The sequence below is a fragment of the Alexandromys fortis genome, unplaced genomic scaffold, assembly GCF_014885135.2.
Source record: "Alexandromys fortis isolate MF-2015 unplaced genomic scaffold, M_Fortis_MF-2015_v1.1 scaffold_11, whole genome shotgun sequence".
Taxonomy (NCBI): Eukaryota; Metazoa; Chordata; class Mammalia; order Rodentia; family Cricetidae; genus Alexandromys; species Alexandromys fortis.
This window is the reverse complement of record NW_026067912.1, coordinates 10,303,841-10,324,854: the sequence shown is the minus strand read 5'-3', so window position 1 is coordinate 10,324,854 and position 21,014 is coordinate 10,303,841. Positions and strand designations below refer to the sequence as shown.

Genomic DNA, 21,014 nt, shown 5'->3' with positions numbered 1-21,014 from the left:
ATAAATCATGCATCAATAAGGTAGTTAGAAAAATAAGTGTAGATATTTAGTTTGAATTTTATGTACTTTTCTATATAATGAAATATTCTTTAGATTATTTTCCCTCAGCCATCAAGAAAATGTTAAAAACCTTTTCTTTTCCCTTACAAATTGGGTTTGGTTCACGGTCTATAGTTGGATGATCACGGATTAGAACACATCCCTTCGTTCCAGAGCTGGGTTTGGGTCCTGGTTTCATGCTATATTGTCTTTAGAAGAAATGTAGCTGCTCTTCAGGTCTCGGTTGTCACATCTGCAAACTGACATCTCATGGGGCTGTCAGGATGAAGGGGCACTTGGTTTATGTCATCCTAGTGCTGTGTGAGGCTCCAACTGTCACCACCATTGTCATTGACCATAACTGGCCACCCTGAAAGGTCTGGCAGGACCATTCACCCGGAAGGCAATAACCAGAATGCAGCTACCTCTTTGCAATGATGAATATTTGAGAATACAAAGCCAATACCAAACCCTAGGTTGTGTCTCCAAGAGTCCTCCTGGCCCAAGGACATGTGTTCCCTGTTGAGTTGGCTTCAAAGGAAACATTACAACATTTGACAATAGTATGGAAGAGATCGTTCAGGAGAATGACTCATGACGAAAGCACATACAACACACTTCTTGAGGAGATGGGAATTAGAAGACGCTTGCTCACCTCCCTCATTATCCTTGTTATCAGCACAGGAGGTTTCCATGGCAACGTTGCATCCGGGCCCTCTCCAGCCGGTCTGGCAGACACACTGCCAGCTGTTCTGACCCAGTGTGCATCTCCCGTTACCGTTGCACAAATCAGGGCAGCCATCTGGTTGGAGAAATGGAGAGAATGAGAAGGAGGGACATGAGGCCGCGCTGGGGAAGCAGGGGAGCCATGCAGAAGGGGAGCAAGCCTGCAGGGCAGCCACTGGGCCAGCCTCACAGTGGGGCCCATACCTGCTGTCCAAAGAGTCAGGGGAAGCAGGCCATGCATGCAGGTGCAAGAAGGAGTTGGGGCACAGATGCAGGGGTTTCCCAGTGACAACTGACCTGGGTGCAGGGGACAGAGCAATCTTGCAAGTGGGGAGGGAATTCAGTGCACATCCCAGACAACTGTACCAGTGCTGGCCTGACAACCAGACTAACTAGGCTCTGATTTTCAGTCAGTGGCTCAGGATGTGTGGTATCTTGAGAAAAGCCTGCCCATCTTCCCTCCCTCCCTTCCTTCCTTCCTTCCTTCCTTCCTTCCTTCCTTCCTTCCTTCCTTCCTTCCTTCCTTCCTTCTTTTTCTTCTTTCATCCTTCCCTCCATTTCCTTATTCTTTCTCTCCCTCTTTCACTTTGTACTTCCCTTTCTTTGTTTTAATGCCTTCTACATACAAGAAAAAAAAAATTCCTACAAGCCCAGAGTCAAAATGTCCTCCATCTTGCAGAATTTTAGAGATAGATTTACATATGATTTTCAAGAGCTTCTTGTGACCAAGAAAGAACTGGATGGCGCTGCTGGCCATTTTTTTTTTTAATTTTTGTAATAGCTTTAAGGGACACTTCCAAATGTTGGCTGCTTATCACCACCTATTTATGGTAGATTTAAAACTAGAGCAGGATTTAAAGGCCAAGGGAGGGGTAAGTACCGGATGACTGGGGACAGGACAGAGGAGATCTTGTGTCCACAGGGGAAGGGCAGTGGAGTCTACACAGTTCTGATTTCATAGCTTTCTTTTCTTTCTTTCCCTCCACCCCTTCCTTAGTGTGTGAAATCAGCAGCCTATTTTATTCCCTAAAAGCTCCAACACCCACAGCAACTGTAGCATAGACTCCCCAACCCGGAGCTCCGGCAGAGGGAGCTGGGTGAGAAGAAATGGGAAAGTGATATGGCCTGAGTCTTGCCACACCAAGCCACCACGGCCCTTTGTGAACTGGCGAGATGCAGAGGACCTGTGGCATGTGCCGACTCTTCTAAGACCTACTTGCTGGTAAGAATTTCTAGGCCTCTTCTCATTTTTCTTTCTGTGAGCAGTTTTATTGAGGCATAATCTACCTACTGTAAAATTTACCTGTTGTGCATGCACGCTGCAGTGACACCTGGGGAAGTTACGGAGTTGTGCGATTGGAGCTATATCTTCTTGCTTCACTTAAATACACTCCAATGACCATTAATTTAGCTGTCCCTGTAAGTAACTATCTGAACATCTTGAAAACTACCTCTCCTTCTGTGACCTCTTCCATTTCCAGAGCTGTTTCTCAACCACACCAATGCAGGCCTGCCTGGCATCAAAGCTCCTTCTGATGATAGTGGGAATTGGCCTGGAAGTCTGCGTCTTCCAGGGCTTTCCAAAGACCTTCACTGGCATCCCTCTTCTCTTCTTTCAAACACCCCTCACGTGGGTGCTGATAAACCTAGTTTGCCCATGTGGCAGCGGTGGGAGTTGAAGGAACTCCCAGGAAGAAAGGTCCAAGGCTCCACCATGGAGTTTGACTGCTGTAGGAAATGTCAGTCTGGGCTTGCTCCCTCCCATCCTGTGTAGCTTAGGATCACAGTGAGTAGAGTAAGCAATAGGGAAGTCCTCCCTGGGAGGTCTCTGGAGGAGGGCATCTGTGCTGAGGGGAAACAAGGAGTCTGGACAGGGGCTCTGGCTTGGTGCTAATTCTAGCAGTGTGCACACGTGCCTCACTCGGTCTCCACGCCTGCCCTTACAAAGTCCAGCTCAGGATTCTACAGCCTTCCTTACCAATGAGGTGACTGTGGCCCTGTCTGGGGAACCACTGATATCCCTCCTGATCACACCCTGAGACAGTGCTCCAGGGAATGCCTTCCTCACTTCCAGGGATGTACCATCAACACTTCTGTGGGAGCAAAATGGAGCTTGGGAGGAAAAGCCCGAGGGACATTGGATGAGTCGTCAGGGAGAAAGAGATCCTGGCCAATCTGCAGCCACCTTCTGCCTTACAGTCACCACCAGAGGAGTGTGGGGGAAGAGGTCAGAGAGAGTGCCCTACATGACAGACCTCTGAACATTGGCTTGGCATGGTTTCTGGTATATGCGCTTTGCCATTTAGCTACTCTGAGGCCTCATGTCTTACTGAAATCATGCCCAGAGTCTCAACCGAAGGCTCATTGTGTAGGAAACCCACGTCCACTACATAAAATTTAAATTTGCCAAGAGCCCCAGCATGTCAGTCAGAGATATGTGCTCAAAATATGTATGCGCCTCTATGGAATGAGGCCTCCCCCCCTACTCTTTTCATTCTGACCAACTGAAGTGAGATAAACAGGGCAGAGTAGCGAGTTTTCGCCACTTCCTACGAGGAAGATGAAAACACGAACAGTGGGGAGCTGGCAAATCTCTGAGAAGTTTCAGGGCAGCTGGGAATTAATGGACAGGACTTTGCTTTTAGCTTGAAGAGGAAAAAAAGCAGTCTTGGTAGGTGCGCGGCGTTGCTAGGCAACCCCAAGCTAGCCCTAGCGCAAGTTCATTCGGCTGGTGGCCTTCCCGAGGAGGAGGCGATTCTCCGTATTTGTAAAGAGCAAAGCCAGCTTCTGCTTAAGGAAAAACAAAACCCAGGAAGGAATTAGTCTGGAGGGTAAATGGGCATCAGGTGGCAGCTTTTCTTTCGAGAGGATGCTTTGACTGAAGTTGGAACTGGCTTATGGGCTCATACGTGGGCATCCAAGAAATCGCTGTATGGAGTCCTTCCGAGTTTCAGGCCGGCTCTCGGATTTCCTTGAGTGCCGGCCTCTAAATGACTGGTTTAGCATCCCGGAAGGCAACTCTGTTTGGGTGCTTATCTCCTCAGTTAGGAAGAACTGATGGCTGCCCGGGGCCTTCAGGCTCTATTGTGACCCTGGATCAGTGATTCTTAACACAGGATTTATAAAAGCTTTCCTTCTCTTTCTCTGGGGGACATCTGACAAGGTCTGGAGACAGTTTTGATGGTCATGTTTAGGGGTAATGACACTTGAAACCTCATGGGTAGAGCCTGGGGGGGTTCCGTTCAATATCCCAAAGGACCAGAAGAACCCCTCCCCACCCTCCAAGAATAGCACAGGTTCAAATGTCAGAAGTCCTGAGGTTGAAAACCACGGCTTTGTTAGCTCTCAGACATAGTTGTTGATTCACAGAGCCTCGCCTGACCTCAGCCCAACAGTGAGGGCTTGAACAAATAGGAGTCATTCCCACCTGTCCTTCTCAATCTCTTCCAACAGCCATGAGGAGGTAGAGGGAACCTTCCTTTCCAACACAGGGCCTCTCCTCAGGAAAAGTTTCCAAGGACACAGTAACATGGGCTGGTATTGTCACCTCCCATCCTACCCATAGCTGACACACACACATGCAGTAATCTCTACACAGACCAAAGCCCCACCACTAGACTCTTATGATGCCTGATTTTCAACCCTTAGTCCTCTCTAGCCCTGGATTCCGGCTCTGAGTTCTGCAGTCTTGTCTGTTCACCTCAAAATCGGGAGACTTCAACCTCTTTCCTTTTGTCCCCTCTAAACTGGTTCCTTGATCCACGAAGGCTCCTGAATGCATTCACTGCCAGGACCCAAGGCGGGCAGCCGCTCTCCTGCCACGGCTTTTCCCCTCTCTTGTAGCTAATTCCAATCTCCGCTGCGAAATTTGCCTTTTAACTCTGAGCTATGAAGCAATGCTACTGTTGGAGACAGCCTGGATGTGTCCCAAGAGTCCATGTTTGAAAGCTGCATCCTCAGTCTGCTGGTGGGAGATGTGTGGAACCTTCAGAAAGTGGGGCCTTGCAGGGAGGTCCTCAGGTTATTGGGAGCGCCCCCACAGAGCACAGTGCGGCCTCAGCTTTTCTGTGGGTTCCTGTTTAAGATGCTACAGAGAGGCACAGCCAATGGGGACTCTTTCTCACACTCTACATGTAGCGTTCAGACTTTCAGTCTCTTTTTAAAATAAAGGTATTTTTTTCTTGTACTAACGCAAAATGTAATGAAGAAAAAAAAAAAAAGGAATACACAGCCACACCCGTCCTTCCTTTTAAATATCTCAGAATCTGCTCCCTGTTAATTTTGGTTTGGACTCCTAATTTCGCTCCATCCTGGACACTGCCGAAAGCACAGCCACTTTCCATGGGGGAAAGTCCTTAACGTGGTTCTGAGGCCCTCCTGATCTGGTTCCCACCATACTGCCCTACCCCAGAATCACTTCCGGTCCTGGCCACTTGTAAACTGGATGACTCTCATTTCCCCAGCTCTACCCCACCCTTCATATCCCTGTCGGGCAGACGTTCATGTTTAGAAGCCCCATTTTTTCTTTCGTGTTATCCTACCTGCCCCTCTCTCATTATCGACTAGCACGTAATTGATGTGGGCTAGGCCACACAGCCGTCCTATGACCCGCTGCCAGAGTGCCGAAGATGGTGGGCTTTGCCGTTAACTACAATTTGAATGGTGTTCCTAGGACTTCTCAGCGCTAAACTGAACGGCTGTCCTGGGCGTGGCCATTGTGTTGTTCACCTGCCAGATGAGGAACCATCTCTAACTTATTTACTGCTGGATTGCAGTACTCAGTGGGTAGCTGAAGAGAACAAATGAATGAATGAATGAATGAATGAATGAAATGTCTGAGTGAAACTAGCGGGGCCTAGTAGAAATGCGATCATTTCTGAGACCTTACATATAAATCCCAAAGCACTGGAGAAAAGAAGTGGAATGAGGTCTTGTTGACAGAGCTACCAGCTAGGCAGGCTTTTTGACTTAAACAAAAGTTAGGCATTAGCAAAATAATGTCTAGGGCCCAGAAAAAAAAGGGGAGCGTAAGTGGGTTTGAAGACAGCTATAATTACCATAAAAACACTTTCCTAAGACAGCATCAAGACGTGTTCTGCGGTGTGTGGCAATTTACAGGTAGACGTGAGTGGCTAATACTGTTTGGGAAGGAAGGACAGGCGAATGGGCTTTTAATGGGCCGACGGGCGCTTTGGAGACGACGCGCCCCAATGCAGCAAAGGCAAGCGAGAACACAAACAGCCTACGTGGAAACACCGATGACAAAGAAAGCGGCACAAATGCTACCTCCCTGCTCAGTTCAAGAGACCGCTAGGAAAGCCATCACACCCTGCTACAAGCCCTGAGAAGAGCTTCTTTTCCTTACTTTCTCTTAACTGAGGGAAAACCATAACTTTGGAGGCAGAAAGTTCCGGGAGCGTTGAAGCCAGATCTGCCTTTTGCAATCCCTGTGATCTTGGGCTGGTAGATGGACATCTTGGAGGCCAGGCTGTTTGTAAAGTTCTGCCTCCTCTCCGTTAATGTTATATACTGTGTCTCTCAACAGAATAACCCCTTCAAGGTTAATATTCTGTCTCCGTTGTCCACTGAGAGACAGTTTACATGTCTAGAAGGGCAGTTGGCACATACCGGACAAGAAATGTTTGTTGTACACACAGGACAATACATACTTGTTAATGGAGTAGCTAACTTTAGACGTTGACAATACTTGCTTTAAATAGACAGCGGTTGTGTTCCACAAACTAAGCCAGAGGGAGGTCTTAGCAGAGTTTGGGGCATCACACATGTTCACTTGATGCAGCGCATGTTGTGGAGAGTGTTGATACAGCTGTTGCTGCCGCCACTCTGATTGCTGGGAGGTTCTTCAGGTACAGCCTGCAGGGCAAGCCCCTTCTCTTGGCCTCACACCCAAACCAGGAAAACCCGAGAGCATATATTAATTCAAGTTGTAAAAAAAAGTAGCATTTTCTCTAGGGTTCTCAGTGTGTGCTTTGCTACGAACTTGGATGTTCTCACTCTTATGATCACCAGCCCAGAAAAGCAGCGAAGACGCATGAGGCTGGGCTGACGGAGAAAATCCACAGAAGGGAAGAACAATGTTGAAGGCGGGAGGCTCAAGTGGAATAAATGTGCCCTTTCTCTTGAGGGGAGTTTCGTCTTCCGCTTTTCAATTATTACAATTTTAATGTGTATATGTATGTGTGTGTAGGTCAGAGGTTGACACAGGGCATCTTTCTCAGTGGCTCTCCGTGTTATGTATGCTTAGAGGCTCGCAGCCAGCAAAGCCCAGAGATTTCCCTGCCTCTGTCTCCTTCCGCCATTGCTGGGGTTACAGATATGCAGTGCGTTGCCTGGCTTTTTCAATGGGTTCAGTTCACATTCCTCTGTGGCAAGTGCTTTACTGACTGAGCCATTTCTCCAGCCCCGAGAATTGTGTTTGTAATGCCAACTAAAATAGGGACATTGTCCCTTCTTCCTTGCAAACTGTTTAAATATTTCTGTTTTTTTTTTTTTTTTTTTTTTTTTTTTTTTTTTTTTTTTTTTTTTTTTTTTTTTTTTTTTTTTTGTACTGCACATCTCTGGATTTAGGGAAGATGCTTGCCTTTTATTCCAGAAGACTTTCTAGTTGAGGACAGCAGAGGTGTTAGGGACCAGGGATTGCTAGAGGTTTTAATTGTCACTTAGACTAAATAGCAGTGGCAACACTGGATATCCTGTGAGACACACTCTGGGGGAAAACTGCAACTGATTTTTAGAAGCCTGGCTGAAAAAGAAGCATCCTAGTCCCTGGGGAACAGTAAGGTTGTCCTCGATCACCTACATGTCAGGTGGGAGCTGTGGGGACCCTATTTCTAGGTATGTAGTGGGATGGTCATGCTGCCCTGAACCTGCGACTGAACAGCCGTTCCTGCTTTGCTAGCAGACTTAAAAAAGCGAGAGGCAGATGTTTCTCTGTGTTTCAACAGCATCTGTGTATCTTTGAGGGTCTGCAGAGGTGTGAGCAGGTACAGTGAGACACAGGAAGAGCCAGCATCCTTGACATGGTCTACTGCAGGGGAGGAAGCTGCTTTTGCTCGGGAGGCAGAAACTGTTCCCCTCCATGCCAGCAGCCACAGAAACGGCACGCCAGCCGCGAGATGATAGGGATTTGGATTCAGCTGTCTGCTGCACGTGTCTGGATGCACCTGGATTCTCACCATCAGCATCATTTCTGTCTGTGTGGGGGGAAAAAAAAGAATGCGGCAGGCTCAGCTGTGGCCGCGGAAAAAGTGATGAACTTGAAAAAAAAAAAGAAAGTAAACAGGATCCTTTCCCATGTAGGGGGCTTGAATTTCAGGTTCTTAGTACATTCCAGGTCTTTTTAAGTTGAGGCCATGGGAGAGGAAACTGAGAGGGTAGGCAATGGTGATGGGGAAAATTCTTTTGGGGCAGGAACCTCTGGTGAGTTACTGAGTGAATTCAGGGGAGTCAGTGCCCCCTAGCTGCTTTGGGCTTCACACAAGCCTGTGCTCGCTTTCCTAGAACAACACGGGTCCCTATTCCACTTTACCCGTCAAAGGAGGATGCTGGCAGCTGGTTGATGGACTTGGAGTCCTCACTCCAGTGTTGTTAAAGTACATACTAATCGGTGACAAGGCCCTGCGGATGCTCTGCAGTAGCCTCACTACTGATCTAGAAGCTTCTCTATTGAGCTAGATGAAGACTAGCTTCTCGCTGTAGGGATACAGTCCTGACGCTTGCAGCATCAGCTTGGATTTCATCCCTCAGTTCTGAGTCAGCCTCTGGGTGGACTGGCTACCCGGTTCCTTTGTAACAAGCCCTCCAGAGGCCCTAGTGCTATCGTGCGATCATCAGCCCCAAAGAGGACCTCAAAAGGCCTGAATTATTTGTCCTGGGAGTTGGCCTCCTCTCTTCTCCTTTTGTCTCTGCTCTCTGGGCCTCTGGAATATGGATCCTTCTCTGGGGCTTCTTAGAGGCCCTTCTCCTTAAACTAAGCTCATGGTACCCACTCCAGCAATGACACTCATCTGGGGCCATCCAATCCGGGTGGTTTTCCCGACACCCTGCCAGACCATCTCCGTTCCCCTTCACAGCAGCCTCTTCCATGCTTACACCTATCACAATTCTAGTTCAATCTTTGTTGGAAGCAGAAGGATTCAGCTTGGCTGCACATACCTTGGCCATCCTTCCTTTTGGCTCAGTCACTACAGTATCTCCAGAGGGGCTTGCGCCTTTCTGAAGGGGAGCCCCAGGCATCCGTATCTCTGTTTCTCAATCTCTTATCCTTTACTTTCTTGCATGTGTACATTTGTGTAGTATATGTGGATGTGTGTATGGGATGCTCGTATGTCTGAGGGAACACCGTGTGTGCAGATGTTTGTATTTGTGTACGTGTGAAGGCCAAAAGATGATGTTTGGTCGGCTCATTGGTCACCCTTCAGTTTATATATTGAGGCGGAGTTGCCCACTAAAGCCTGCTTAGTGATTCTGTTAGTCTAGATAAGTAGGTTGCTCTAAGGGGGGGGGGAATCCTCTGTTTTTGTCTCTCGAGCCCTGAGATTGCAGGTGAGCCACCACACTCACCTGGGTGCTGTGGATTCAAACCCTTGTCCTCATGTTTGCCTCTCCAATGTGGAGTAGTGTGAAAGTTATCCCCTGGGTTACACCTCACCCCCTTTTTCTTTCTTCTTTGGGTACTGGAATTGAACCCAGGGCCCTGTTCATTAGGTAATGCTCCACCACCCAGCTACACTCCCAGCCCTTTTATTTTTCCTTCTCTATAACTCTTCAGATTATTCCACTACACAAAGAAGGCTAAGAACCAGTGGTTTAATGGCCTCCTTCCTGGCCTCCTCAACGCCTCCTGCGTGAAAGACTTTGGCTCCGTTGTTTATGGCTGGATTCCCAGTGCTCACCCCAGTGGTTAGCATTCAAGATATTTGTTTGATGAATTCATGAAGAAAGAAACCTGGGCGGCGCTTCTTTGCTGTTTTATCATGCCCTTGATTCAGCAGCCAGGTAAAAGGAAAAGCCTCCTGCAGGCCACACCCCAAGCGCTGGAAGGGAGATCGCTTCCCCCAGCAGAAGCAGCAGCTGCTTGCTGCCCAGGGTCCAAACCCAGGCTGTGGCAGGGGCTGTGTCTGCATGCCAGTGTGGAGCTCTGCCTCCAAACCTGTAAGCAGATAGCTCCCGACTGAAAGAGACGGACTGAATGCCCAGAGAGGCAGATGAGAAGGCAGTTGGTAGATGAAGAGAGTGACAAGAGTCACACAAAGGCAGGGATGACAATGAGAAGAGAGTTCAATGGTTTAATTTGCTTCTTGGAGGACGATCAAGTTGTTTTACCTTGCGCCACTCATTCCCATGACTGTCCGGCAAATATTGAATGTGGTACCTACTGGTATGGAAATAGGGGCAGACATGACTTTGATTTCTCATTTGTTATTTTTAGCCATCCAATTCTACACCCACAGAGCATCCTGATAGCCACAGGAGGGTCATAAAAATACAAATAACGCCTAGGAGGCTTGTGGGCACAGACTTGTTACTTCTGAAGGGCTGATAGCTCTCTTTAAACGAATGTAAAAATCAGGCCAACAATCAATTACTGTTTTTGTCGTTGTGTACCCAGTACAACGGCAAAGAAACATAGAAAATAGGAAATGGTTTTTAAAGAGATTCTAAAGGGGGCCAGGCAAGAAATCTGCTCCAGGACTGAGACTCTGGAGCTTAGGATGTGTTCTACATCGTGACAATGACAGCAGATCATCACAGCAACACTCCCAGGTGCTTTTCACGTACTAGGTCCTTCAGTGTGGTCACAATAAGCCTTGGTGTAGGTACTGCTATTACTCCCATTCCACACACGAGAAAGTAGAGGAACAGAGAAGTCCAGTGGAGCAGAGGCAGATAGCAGTAGTGGCAGAATTCTGACTCCAGACTCTGAACAGGCTCCATGGACCTGTTCTTCGCAAGGCTGAACAGTCATCCTGGTTTGGCCAGAAATGGCCATGCTTGCACATTGCAGTGTATCTCAGGAGAACCCCGGGTCCCAGGAAACCTGGGGTCACTGCTGAGGTCAGGAAGTGAAGACTGGGGTGTTAAAGAAAGTGGGTTGGGGAGAGAGTGCGGACTGGGGTCTTGACTGGTCGCTGTGGAGGCAGAAGGTGAAGTGGAGATAAAGGTCTCCAAAGACAAGAAAGAGGTCAGAGTTATAGACCATGCCTCTGGTGTCATCATGGAGTACGGGATCCTTCAGGATGTCTGAGCATCAGGACAGCCCGAGACAATACAAGCCATTCATCCCTCAAAGTCTACCAAGGTTTAGTTTTAGGACCTCAGATACTAACAACGTTCAATGGCTTAAGGGCCCATATATGAAATGGTGCAGTGCAGTATGTGTATGCAGCCTGCAGAATCTTTCTGAATATTCTATTTCATCTCTACATGGTTTGTAGCTAAGACTGTGATAATGTTAATGCCATCTGGATACTGTTGCATGATATTAGGGAGTAATGACAAGAAGAACACCTATCTGTGTTCAACCCTGATGCCTATCTCTTCCCAGTTGGTTGTAAGGTTACGTCTGCAGGTGTGGCATCTGGGAGGCGGGCTCAGCTACAGTTAGGGTCTGTGTCTGAACTGTGTGAGTTTGAATCTCAGCTCTACTTTTGGCCACAAGAACTTTAAGCAGAGTACACGAGCCCTTCATGCCATAGTTTTTTTTTCACCTACAAAACAGAGCCTGCAAAATATCCATCCCTTAGAGTTGTTAAGGGTTAAGGAAAGATGATGGCCCATAATAAATCTTCTGTATAGACACCGTTATTGCTGTCGTTACCATTAGAGGAATCCTCTAATAGGGACAGCAGGGGCCGTGAACTTCGGATAAGTCTTTCATCTGTCCATGGATTGATGCTGAGGAGGGGCCGTGTTCTGTGACTTAAAATAGGAACAGATCTGGGTGGGTTAACACCCAGATGTAATTCTAGTATTCCAAATGCCGAGGTAAGAGGATCTCAAGTTTGAGGTCAACCTGGACTGTGCCATGAGATATTGTTTCAAAAGAAGAAAAACACAGCAGACCACAAAAGGATGGGCATTGTCAGTACAGTTAGGAAAGTACTTTTAAAGACCTGGAGAGAAAAGAGAAAAATAAAGAAACTTTCTGGGAGAATTTCCTGAGTTGAGATGTCCCCATGATGGACATCACAAGTTATCTGAGGAATGCTTTTCAAATTTAATAGGTGAGCAAGATATAATTCTTAAGGACCACAGGGTAAGAAGTCTCACCCACACTCAGCAAAGTGTATTAGTAGGATGAGGTGGTGTTGCTGGGGAGTGAGGGGAGACTCTGGTCCCTACAAAATATGCCCTGCCCTATGGGGTGGAAGGAGGTAACGGTGTCTGTCATTTAGGAGTGCTAACCAAGTGCTCAGCAATCCACAGCCTGCATCTCACCAAGGCATTGCAAGGACCACAGGAAATACATATTGTCATCACGTGTGGCTGCAATTACTGAAGCTCAGTGGAGTTAATTAACTTGATGAGGGTCATCAGCACTCTAAGTGGTAGAAGAGGGATTTGAACTTAGGCCAGTACACTTCGCTCTTCTCTAGTTTGATAGGTTTCTTGGGGAGTGGATGCCCGCTCCCCCCTCCCCGGCATATCATGCCATCAGCTGTATCTGTGGGTTCTGCACCCTTGAATTCACCCAGCCTTGTCTTGAACAAAGTGCACCTTTACTGAACATGGCTAGATTTTTCTTGTCATTACTTCTCAAACAAAAAAGCCTACAACTTTTAACACAGCATTTTTGTGCATTAGGAATGACAAATGACCCAGATATGACTTAAAGTATATGGCTGCATGGCACAGGTTATACGCCAACACCATGTCAAGGGCATTTTGGTACTCTCTGGGGCCATGGAACATGTCTCTGTGGAAAGGGAGGAGTGACTGTTTTTTTTTTTTGCTTTGATTCCTTGCTTTCTAAGCAAACTTCTGATTTTAAACTTCATTACCCATATAGATTTCCCTTTAGGGAGAGACTATGCTGGAACTGTAAGACTTCTTCACTGTGGATTAATAAATTACCATTTTGGGGCTAGACGCAAATTTGGGCAGCAGGAGGATGAAGAGAGGGCTCATCTGTGGACACAGACAGACGGAGCCACTGAAGCTGAGAGCCAGGCTGTGAGCTAGAGGGATCCTGCCGGGGAAGCGGCTGCATCAGGATGCAGTTTTGCCTCTCGCTCTGTTTGTAGCCCCCGATGAGACTAGCATGTGAGAACCGAAGGAAGAGGACTTCCAAGGGAGAACTAGCAGCCCAGTTTCATGGGTATTGAGTGCTGATTTTGTAGCAGATCCATGATTGCATTTTTCTTTTTAAATCAATGGGTCCTGAGGTACTGTGGACAAGGTAACAGATAAATGAAGAGTGCCAAGCACAGGAGAAGACCGAACAACTGCATGCCTGGACAGTGGTTCAGGCAGAAGAAACTGGGAGGAACGGAGGCATGAGGTAGAAGAATGCTTGGGTACCAGAGGGGCAGCAAGTGTCCAGTTGACCAGAGCAGAGTCAGTGAAGAGCAGGGCTTTACAGGTTATTCTAAGCATACTGACTTTATTCTGAAAAGAAGGTTGTTGTGTGTGTGCATGGGTGTTTGCTTGTGCGCATGTGCCTGTTGGGGTCAGGGGAGACTAAGCACAAGTGTAAGGTGGTTCTTTGTACTGGGTGGTTAACAGACTAGGGACAACTGAGAAGGCATCTGCCATGGTGGTGTCTTGTTAAGTACCAGCTGTGATAGACACCTTTCGGTTTTACCACCTATCTCCCTGGAAGGAAAGATCTTTTGAGACACAAATGTGCCCCAGATGAAGTAAGCATTCCACATGCCCCAGTTGGGAACCAGTGATCAGATGGTGGGGCGGAGTGGGGTCTCTTCTGTGATTTTACATTCCCTTCAAGGTCCTTGGCCATGTTAAAGAAGATACCTGGTGACAAAGGCTGAGAAGAGCATGGACGCATCCTTCTGCAGATGGACACATAGGAAAGACCAGAGGAGAGGACAGAACTACAGGGTCTCAGGGGCTCTGGCTGTAGAGTCAGGATGGACAGTCTCACTTCCAACAGCTCTAGCGACTTTCCTAAAGTGGTGACTTCAGCTCATCCCACTAGTTACATCTGCCTCTTCAGAGCACTCTCAGGAAACCTTGTGTCATCATTGTTGATCCCTTAATTCCTTTGTGTCTCTGTATCCTTTCGGGCTAGCTGGACCCATCTGAATTGGGGCATTCAAAGACACTAAAAAAAATCTGTTCACTTGTCAGGTGGTGGTGGTGCACGCCTTTAATCCCAACCCATGGAAGGCAGAGGCAGGCAGATCTCTGTGAGTTCGAGGCCAGCCTGGTCTACAGAGCAAGTTCTAGGACAGGCACCAAAGCTACACAGAGAAACCCTATCTTGAAAAAATTCAAGGAAAAAAAAATCACTCACTCACTCACTCACTCACTCACTCACTCACCCTATCAATCTATCATCTATCTATTATCTATCATCAATCAATCTATGTATCTATCTATCATCTATCCATCCATCTATCGACCTATTATATCTATCTATCTATCTATCTATCTATCTATCTATCTATCTATCTATCCATCATCCTACCTATATCTAGTCATTAATCCATCAAGCCCTCACTGACCAACCATTCCAAATCCTGAGAACACCTGGGACAAAACAGCAGAAGTCAGAAGTATTCTCAAGGAAGGGTATGTTTTACCTTGTGTTGTGGTAGATTTTCCCTTGTAGATAAGCAGTTAAAACATTCTTTCCTTTTCTTCTTTAGCCCCTTATCTCCCCTGTGGGTGGCCCAGTGTCCCTCACACCCACCTTAGTCGTCCACCCAGAATCACTTGTCACTCTCCCTTCCCATCCCAGGGACCCAGGCAAGCTGAAGAGAGTTCCGAAACTATTTGAAATCTGGGACTGAGTCTTTTTCCCCAACTCAGCATTTAGCATCATCTAAAAGATTATGGAGTGGAAGGGGAGCACAGCTCACTGTAGAATGTTTGTGTACAAGTTTGGCAATCTTTTGGAGCAGGAAGCACACGCAAGGGTTTCACAGAATGAAGAGTAAGGAGGCCTTTGTTTTCCAAAGGAGTAGAGACTCGTCCTCAGAATTCCCACAATCTGGCATATGCTATTGTTAGGTGCTGTTCTTCAGTTTCGCATAATGAGTACACCCTGAGAAAGGCGAGCTCCCTCTTTGAAATCTTCTCATTTACGGAGAAACTAAATTCCCTCTTTTCAAATACATTTTCACATGCAAAACAGCAGTCTGTTTCTGCTAAGTCACAGCCTAGCTAAATGGATAATTGAGCGGGTGAATGGGAGCTGCTACTCAGCTGCTGACCTGCAGGGTTGCCACACATATATACTCCCAAATTGCGGTGGAGCGATCCCCAGGAGGCAGAAAGCATGACTGATTTTTCCAATAAAGCTCCAAAAATCGATAATCCCTGTAGACGGAACGCTTGCATCTCTAACCATCTGAGATTTCTTCCTCTGTTATCCTCCACCCCCAAACGGCCCTCTGTCTTTGCCATGGCACCCGCTTGCAATCCCCTCACTCCCAGAACCAAGCCTGCACTCTATTACAGTTCTGCTGAACGTACCTTTTAGGGAGGCTCTGCAATGCTTCTTGATTTAGAGATGCCTGGGTTTTATGTGGTTGTGGGAAAAGTTGCTTAGCTTTTCCCAAGCGCCAATAAGTTCTGATATATGGCTGTGCATGCCTGCATGATTAATGGCACATGCAATGCAAGGACTTGGAGCTTTCAGAGGTCACCCCATGTGTACTGAATAATACAGCCTAGATCCAAAAATACCCTTGGATGAGAATCCTGGCTGCACATAAATGCAATGACATTGCCTGCTTTCGTTGACATTGCCTGAGACTCGGTGTTTCGAAAGGAAGTCACCTCCCCCCAAGCAGGCAATTTCAAGATAAAATGGGAGATCATTTTGGCTCCTTGGATATTTCTCTGCACGGTGTTATAGGTACTGGGCAAAGGAAGGAGGCTGGGAAAATCATGAGGCTGCAATGTTAGTTTCTGACAGGATTTCCAAGTTCAGGGTAGCCAGGCCACATTGTGAAGCAAATTAAATGTCCATGCAAAATATGCTACTGTGTGCAGTCCTGTGGCTGAGAATTTAAATGCACCAAAGTCAAGAGATTCAAAATGATGGTTCCCACAGCAACTATAACTCAGTTCTCTGGTGAATATAAAATTAACTTTATTGCAAAACATGCTGTTCAATTTACGCCTTAATCTAGTCATGGCAGAGTTACCGTTGCTGCGAGAACGCTAACTCTGAATTGTTTTGAATAATTAATTTAATGAAAAGTTGGTGAAAACTTGAACTCTGATAGAAAAGTCTGCTGAAATTTAGGCGAGTTGGCCAATTGTGCCAATATGGAATGGCACTGGGTCAGTCATAGAATCTGAAATTACTTGGTGCACTCTTTGGCCTAGGTACACTGGTCAAGGTAATGGGGCATTGTCCTTAATCCCCAAAGGCACGCTCTTGCAAGGGATGACATTACCAACAGGTGACCGCTTTGCTGGACTCCAAAGAAACCCTGTTGCTGCTGCTCCTACCTGGGGACAAAGCAAGTGATCAAAATATGCAATGATCACCCAATGGTCAGTGGGGTTTGGAGCTCAGCTGCTCTTCTCTTGGACCATTCAGCTGGCCACACACTTCTTCATTTTTGTGAGATAGCTTTCTTTTGTGTAAAACGAGGGCACTAATAGTCTCTGCCTCAAAATGTCAACATGAAGGTTAGAGGGGGTTGGCAGGGCAGAGGACTTAGCAGTACTTGGCAAACTTGGTTTAAGTACTCAGGAATGGTTAGCTGATGAGATCCAGAAATGGAGACTCGGTTGAGTTGGTAGATTAAAACTTGAGACAAAACCAACTATTGGGCCTGTCTGGTTCTTTTACCCCAGACTGAGCTGGCATAAGAGCTGGCAAAGGGGACATAAAACTAGAAGCAGGGGCTGGGCAGATGGCTCAGTGATTAAGAGCACTGACTGCTCTTCCAGAGGACCCGAATTCAATGCCCAGCACCCACATGGCAGCTCAAAACTGTCTGTGACTCCAAGAACTGATACCCTCACACAGACCTGCAGACAGGCAAAACACCAATGCATATAAAAATAATTAATTAAAAAAACCCCAGAAGCAGAAGGTGACAGAAAGTGTTCCCATTGATAGCATATCTCCCTTGAAGTCACTGAGGCCATTCCTACTGAAATTCTAGAAACTATTTCTTCTACTGTATTAAAATCTTTTGATTTCTTTTTTTTTAATTATCTCTCTCCCTCTTTTTAGAATTTCCTTTCAATTTCTCTCTTTATTGTGAGATATTCATGTCATTGATTGGTAGATAGACTGTATGACACATTGCATACATGTTTAACATATAAGAGAGCTGAGCTGTTGCTACTCCCTTCTGAACCATTTTTCACTGTTGGAAGTGATACTACCCCCATTGTGAATGTATACTCTAGACCACAGACAAGAAAGCCCTCTGTTCAAGCCTTAATGTCCCCCAAACTCAGGAGGAACTCCTGATCCACCTAGTGTGTCCTTTTGGTGGCCCACCTTCAAAGCCAGCTTTGCATTTCTAGGAAGTGGGTAATTTTGGCAGCTGAGAAACAACATTTTGAATTGACTCATTGACTTCTCCCTATTCCCTCCCTAGCTGTTCTCCCACACTCAACGTCGTTGTTCTTTTTCCGTGTCTTAAAGGAATCAGATGCTGGATAAAAGGGAAAGGCAGGTTCCCAGGGAATTTTAAGATTGGCTAGCAATCCCTGGGCACCTGCTGTGACCCAGGCTCCAAGGCAAGGGATAATTTTAGTCCCTCCCCCACACAAAGAATCTATGTTGCACTGCCTGGTCCAGGGTTGACCCAATAGTAACTGACTCTGCCAGAGGTATTGTCAAGGTTTCGACAGAAAGGGACAAAATCACAGACTGTGAGAGAAGAGAAAGTCAAAGGCAACGCCCAGCAGTGTGTGAGTTCAGCTTGGAAAGTTATCTTGGCTTGGCTCTACTTTCCCTATTTATGCACTGGCTTCATACCGTTTGCAGGGCCTCGGCCTCCTTCCCCACAAAGCCTTGGCTTGTGGCTTTCTGCGTGCTGTGATCAGTGTCGGTAACATTTTAATGGCTCCTAAAAGACTTAATACTCTAACGCCCGCAATCGTTTGTTTTTCTCTGCTCAGAAAATATTTTAAAGCTATATTACTTAGTGTAACCTAATCTCACTGGTGACGGAAGGGAAATTTGAATGTAGAGTTAAGGGTACCCTCAGAACACAGAGCTCATTTAGAGGCGATGGAAAGAAGACTGCGTGGTTTTATCAGGTGCTCGGCTCATGTGGGATTTCACCCCTGCTTTGCCTGCAGCCTTAGAGGCTCAGGGTGGGAACCTCATCAGCCACAACTCCCCCAACGATTCCTCTGCCTGTCTGGGGCTCCCGAGCGCCCTGCTTTGGCTTCGGGAATCAAGCTCATCAGTTCATCTGAAGGCTGCTGGACTTGAACCAGCGTTCCTTTCCCAGGTGTCTGAAAACTGTCTTTGGCTGATTCGACTGCACTGGGAAAGCGTGGTTTCACTGACCTTAACATTTTCTAGAATGTAGGCACCCCGAGGCTGTGGCAGAAGGGTCCCCGTCACAATGCCTGATTGCTGCATGAATGGATGTAAAATTATCAAGTATGGTGGATGCAATTAGAACCTTGAGAGGCGTCATGGAGGAGGGCGCGGAGAACCAGTTAGAGTCCGAGGAGCTCTCATTCCAGACGCCTAACTGGCAAGTGCAAGCTGATGGCTCCCATGGTAGCAAAAAGGTAATTTCTTGATAGATATTTTTCCATCCCCCTACAGTTTGATTTAACGGGGGAAGGTAATACTTTTTATGCTGGAAGCCTACTATTCCTCCCTGTAGGTCTTGAATGTTTTCATCCCCTCCGTCTTTGAGGAAGAGTGTCCTGATTTGTGGGACCAGACGGGAAGCAGGTGGATATGTCAGCCTTTGTGGTTCCGGTGAATCTAGCGCCTCCCCAACACATGCATTCTGAGGGGCCAGGTGTTCCCCTGGTTCTGCATCTGCCTCTGAAGGATGCTGATGACATGCCTGCATGCAGAGGATGTGGATGATCAGAGTATCATGCTGGGAGTGCCTCCCAGGAACCGGTGGCCTGACCAGAGACAATTTAGAAGGAAGAGCAAGCGATCTAAGAAAATGGAGAATACTTGTGCTGTGCTGTCCCGGGAAAGTTATCAACAGGTTTACACTGCTGAACTGGAGTCTTCTCCCTGGGTCATGCCTGCAAAGCCCAAGGAATTCCCCTCAGTAGAGCTGACAGAGCGCATAGGCCCAGGAAGCAGAGGGGGAAGAGGGCAGGGCAGGGGATTGTGTGGCAAGGCCTTGTTACAGCCACAGAGGGAAAACAATGGCTGAGGAAGAGCCCAGTCCTCTTGGGACAGTCTGATTTTCCTAGCTGATCTATTCAAGGCAACTCAGGAAGGGGAAGGATTCTGGTCTGGGCCTCCACGGTACCTCTTGGGTCCTTCTGCCTAATTTGCATGGCCATTTCTGCTAATCCACTGTAGCTGAGGAGAAGGCATGCACTGGCAGGTCTGGAAGGGAAAGACATCCTAGGTGGCGTTCCCCCAGCCTGACAAAGAGAAAGAGACGCGGGGGACCCAAGAAGCGCAGACTACAAGGCTCTTTATAGTCTTCTTGCAGGACGCAGGTGTCTAACACCCCAGGTGGAAGTTCTAGGTCTCGAACTCTCAAAAGAGAGAACATGGCATTTGAGAACATGGCATTAGACCGATGACAAGTGCAGAGACGTGCTGCAATGGGTGCGGATGTACCATGCTGGGTCTGCTGAGCGGTCAGGTGGGCACATACACACGCATGCATGCACACACAGACATGGACACACTCATACGCACGACAGGAATCAGGCACTGGCTTGTCTTGTCTGTGTTTCCTGTTGGAATTTGGAGCTGGCTGTCTATTGGAATAGATGGGAGGAAGCTAAGAAGCCAAAGAGAGTGGCGGAGGAGGTGGCCATGTTTATGGTTCTTACATGCTATCTTTGCCAATGGTGTAGACCATAGGTTTGAATCAGTAAGTCAGCCTAGCTAGTCTTGTGTACAATGCTTCTTGTTGCCAATCACTGGGTGTCTGGGGACTGCTGCTTGCTGTGAGGTATGCTGAGGCAACACAAAGTCTTTTGAGCTCCTAGGAGAAATGTACACCATGCAAGTACAAATTACCACCATTATACCATGGGCATGAGACTTGTATCACCTTGAATGAATCACCAGGGATGGCTGGAGTTATCAAACAAAAGCAGCCAAAACTGTCCCAGTCTCAATCCAGGTAAATGATGTTTCCTAATTTCCATTACCCCTGCCTTAGAGGCAAACATCAGGGCCATAGAAGAGCATGCCATTGGTCCCCCTGTCTCATTTGAATTACTTGAACAGCACTAATTCCCCCCACCCCCGAATATCGGAAAATTGGGATAACAGACAAAACATCTTGTCTTTTGGCAATTGTTGGAAAAGTAGCCTTTTAAGGAAAAAAAAAAAAAACCCGAGGCTTGTATTTCTACATGGCAACTCACAGTTGGAGCTTGCTTGTGCTCGCCCTCTACAGCTTGGGCATTCTCTAGACCCCTAGACACTTGCTGCCCGCCTGCTTACACTCCTAATATGCGCATTGACTTTGCTCTTGCCTCCTGTTCATGGGGATAGCTGAGCTTTTCTTTCTTTCTTTCTACTTGGTTATGCCCTCCCTTCTCTTCTCTAAGTCAACAAAGATACCCTGTTCATAGTGCCCTCATTATCCAAATCCAGGCCAGCTCCCCTTACAGAGGGAAGATCTGCCCAACCTCCCCTTACCAAGGGAGAAATGAGAAAAGCAGGGTTCCTCTCCCTCTTCCCTCCCTTGTCAGTAATTCCACCTCTAAAAGCTCAAAGTTTTCTTATTCTGAGCTGTCCAGGCAGTAATCCAACTAAATTAGATCATAAGCATTTGAAGGTTTCCATACTAAATAAAAATATATATATAGCTAAGAGAAGACGAGATTTAATTAATGAGTGTTATTTAACAGAACAAGTTGTGCCATAGATGGAGGATTAAGAGATA

The 21,014-nt window shown here is 47.0% G+C and overlaps 1 protein-coding gene across 3 annotated transcripts in view; it reads right to left on the bottom strand.

Annotated features, from left to right (window-relative positions):
• Tenm2 (teneurin transmembrane protein 2) overlaps nucleotides 1-21,014 on the bottom strand; it is a 424,931-nt gene that overhangs the window by 97,414 nt on the left and 306,503 nt on the right. For all 3 annotated transcript variants that reach the window (XM_050138699.1, XM_050138700.1, XM_050138701.1), the window contains one exon: nucleotides 695-841. In XM_050138699.1, coding sequence (XP_049994656.1) covers nucleotides 695-841 — 147 coding nt within the window. The remainder of the gene's footprint in view (nucleotides 1-694; nucleotides 842-21,014) is intronic.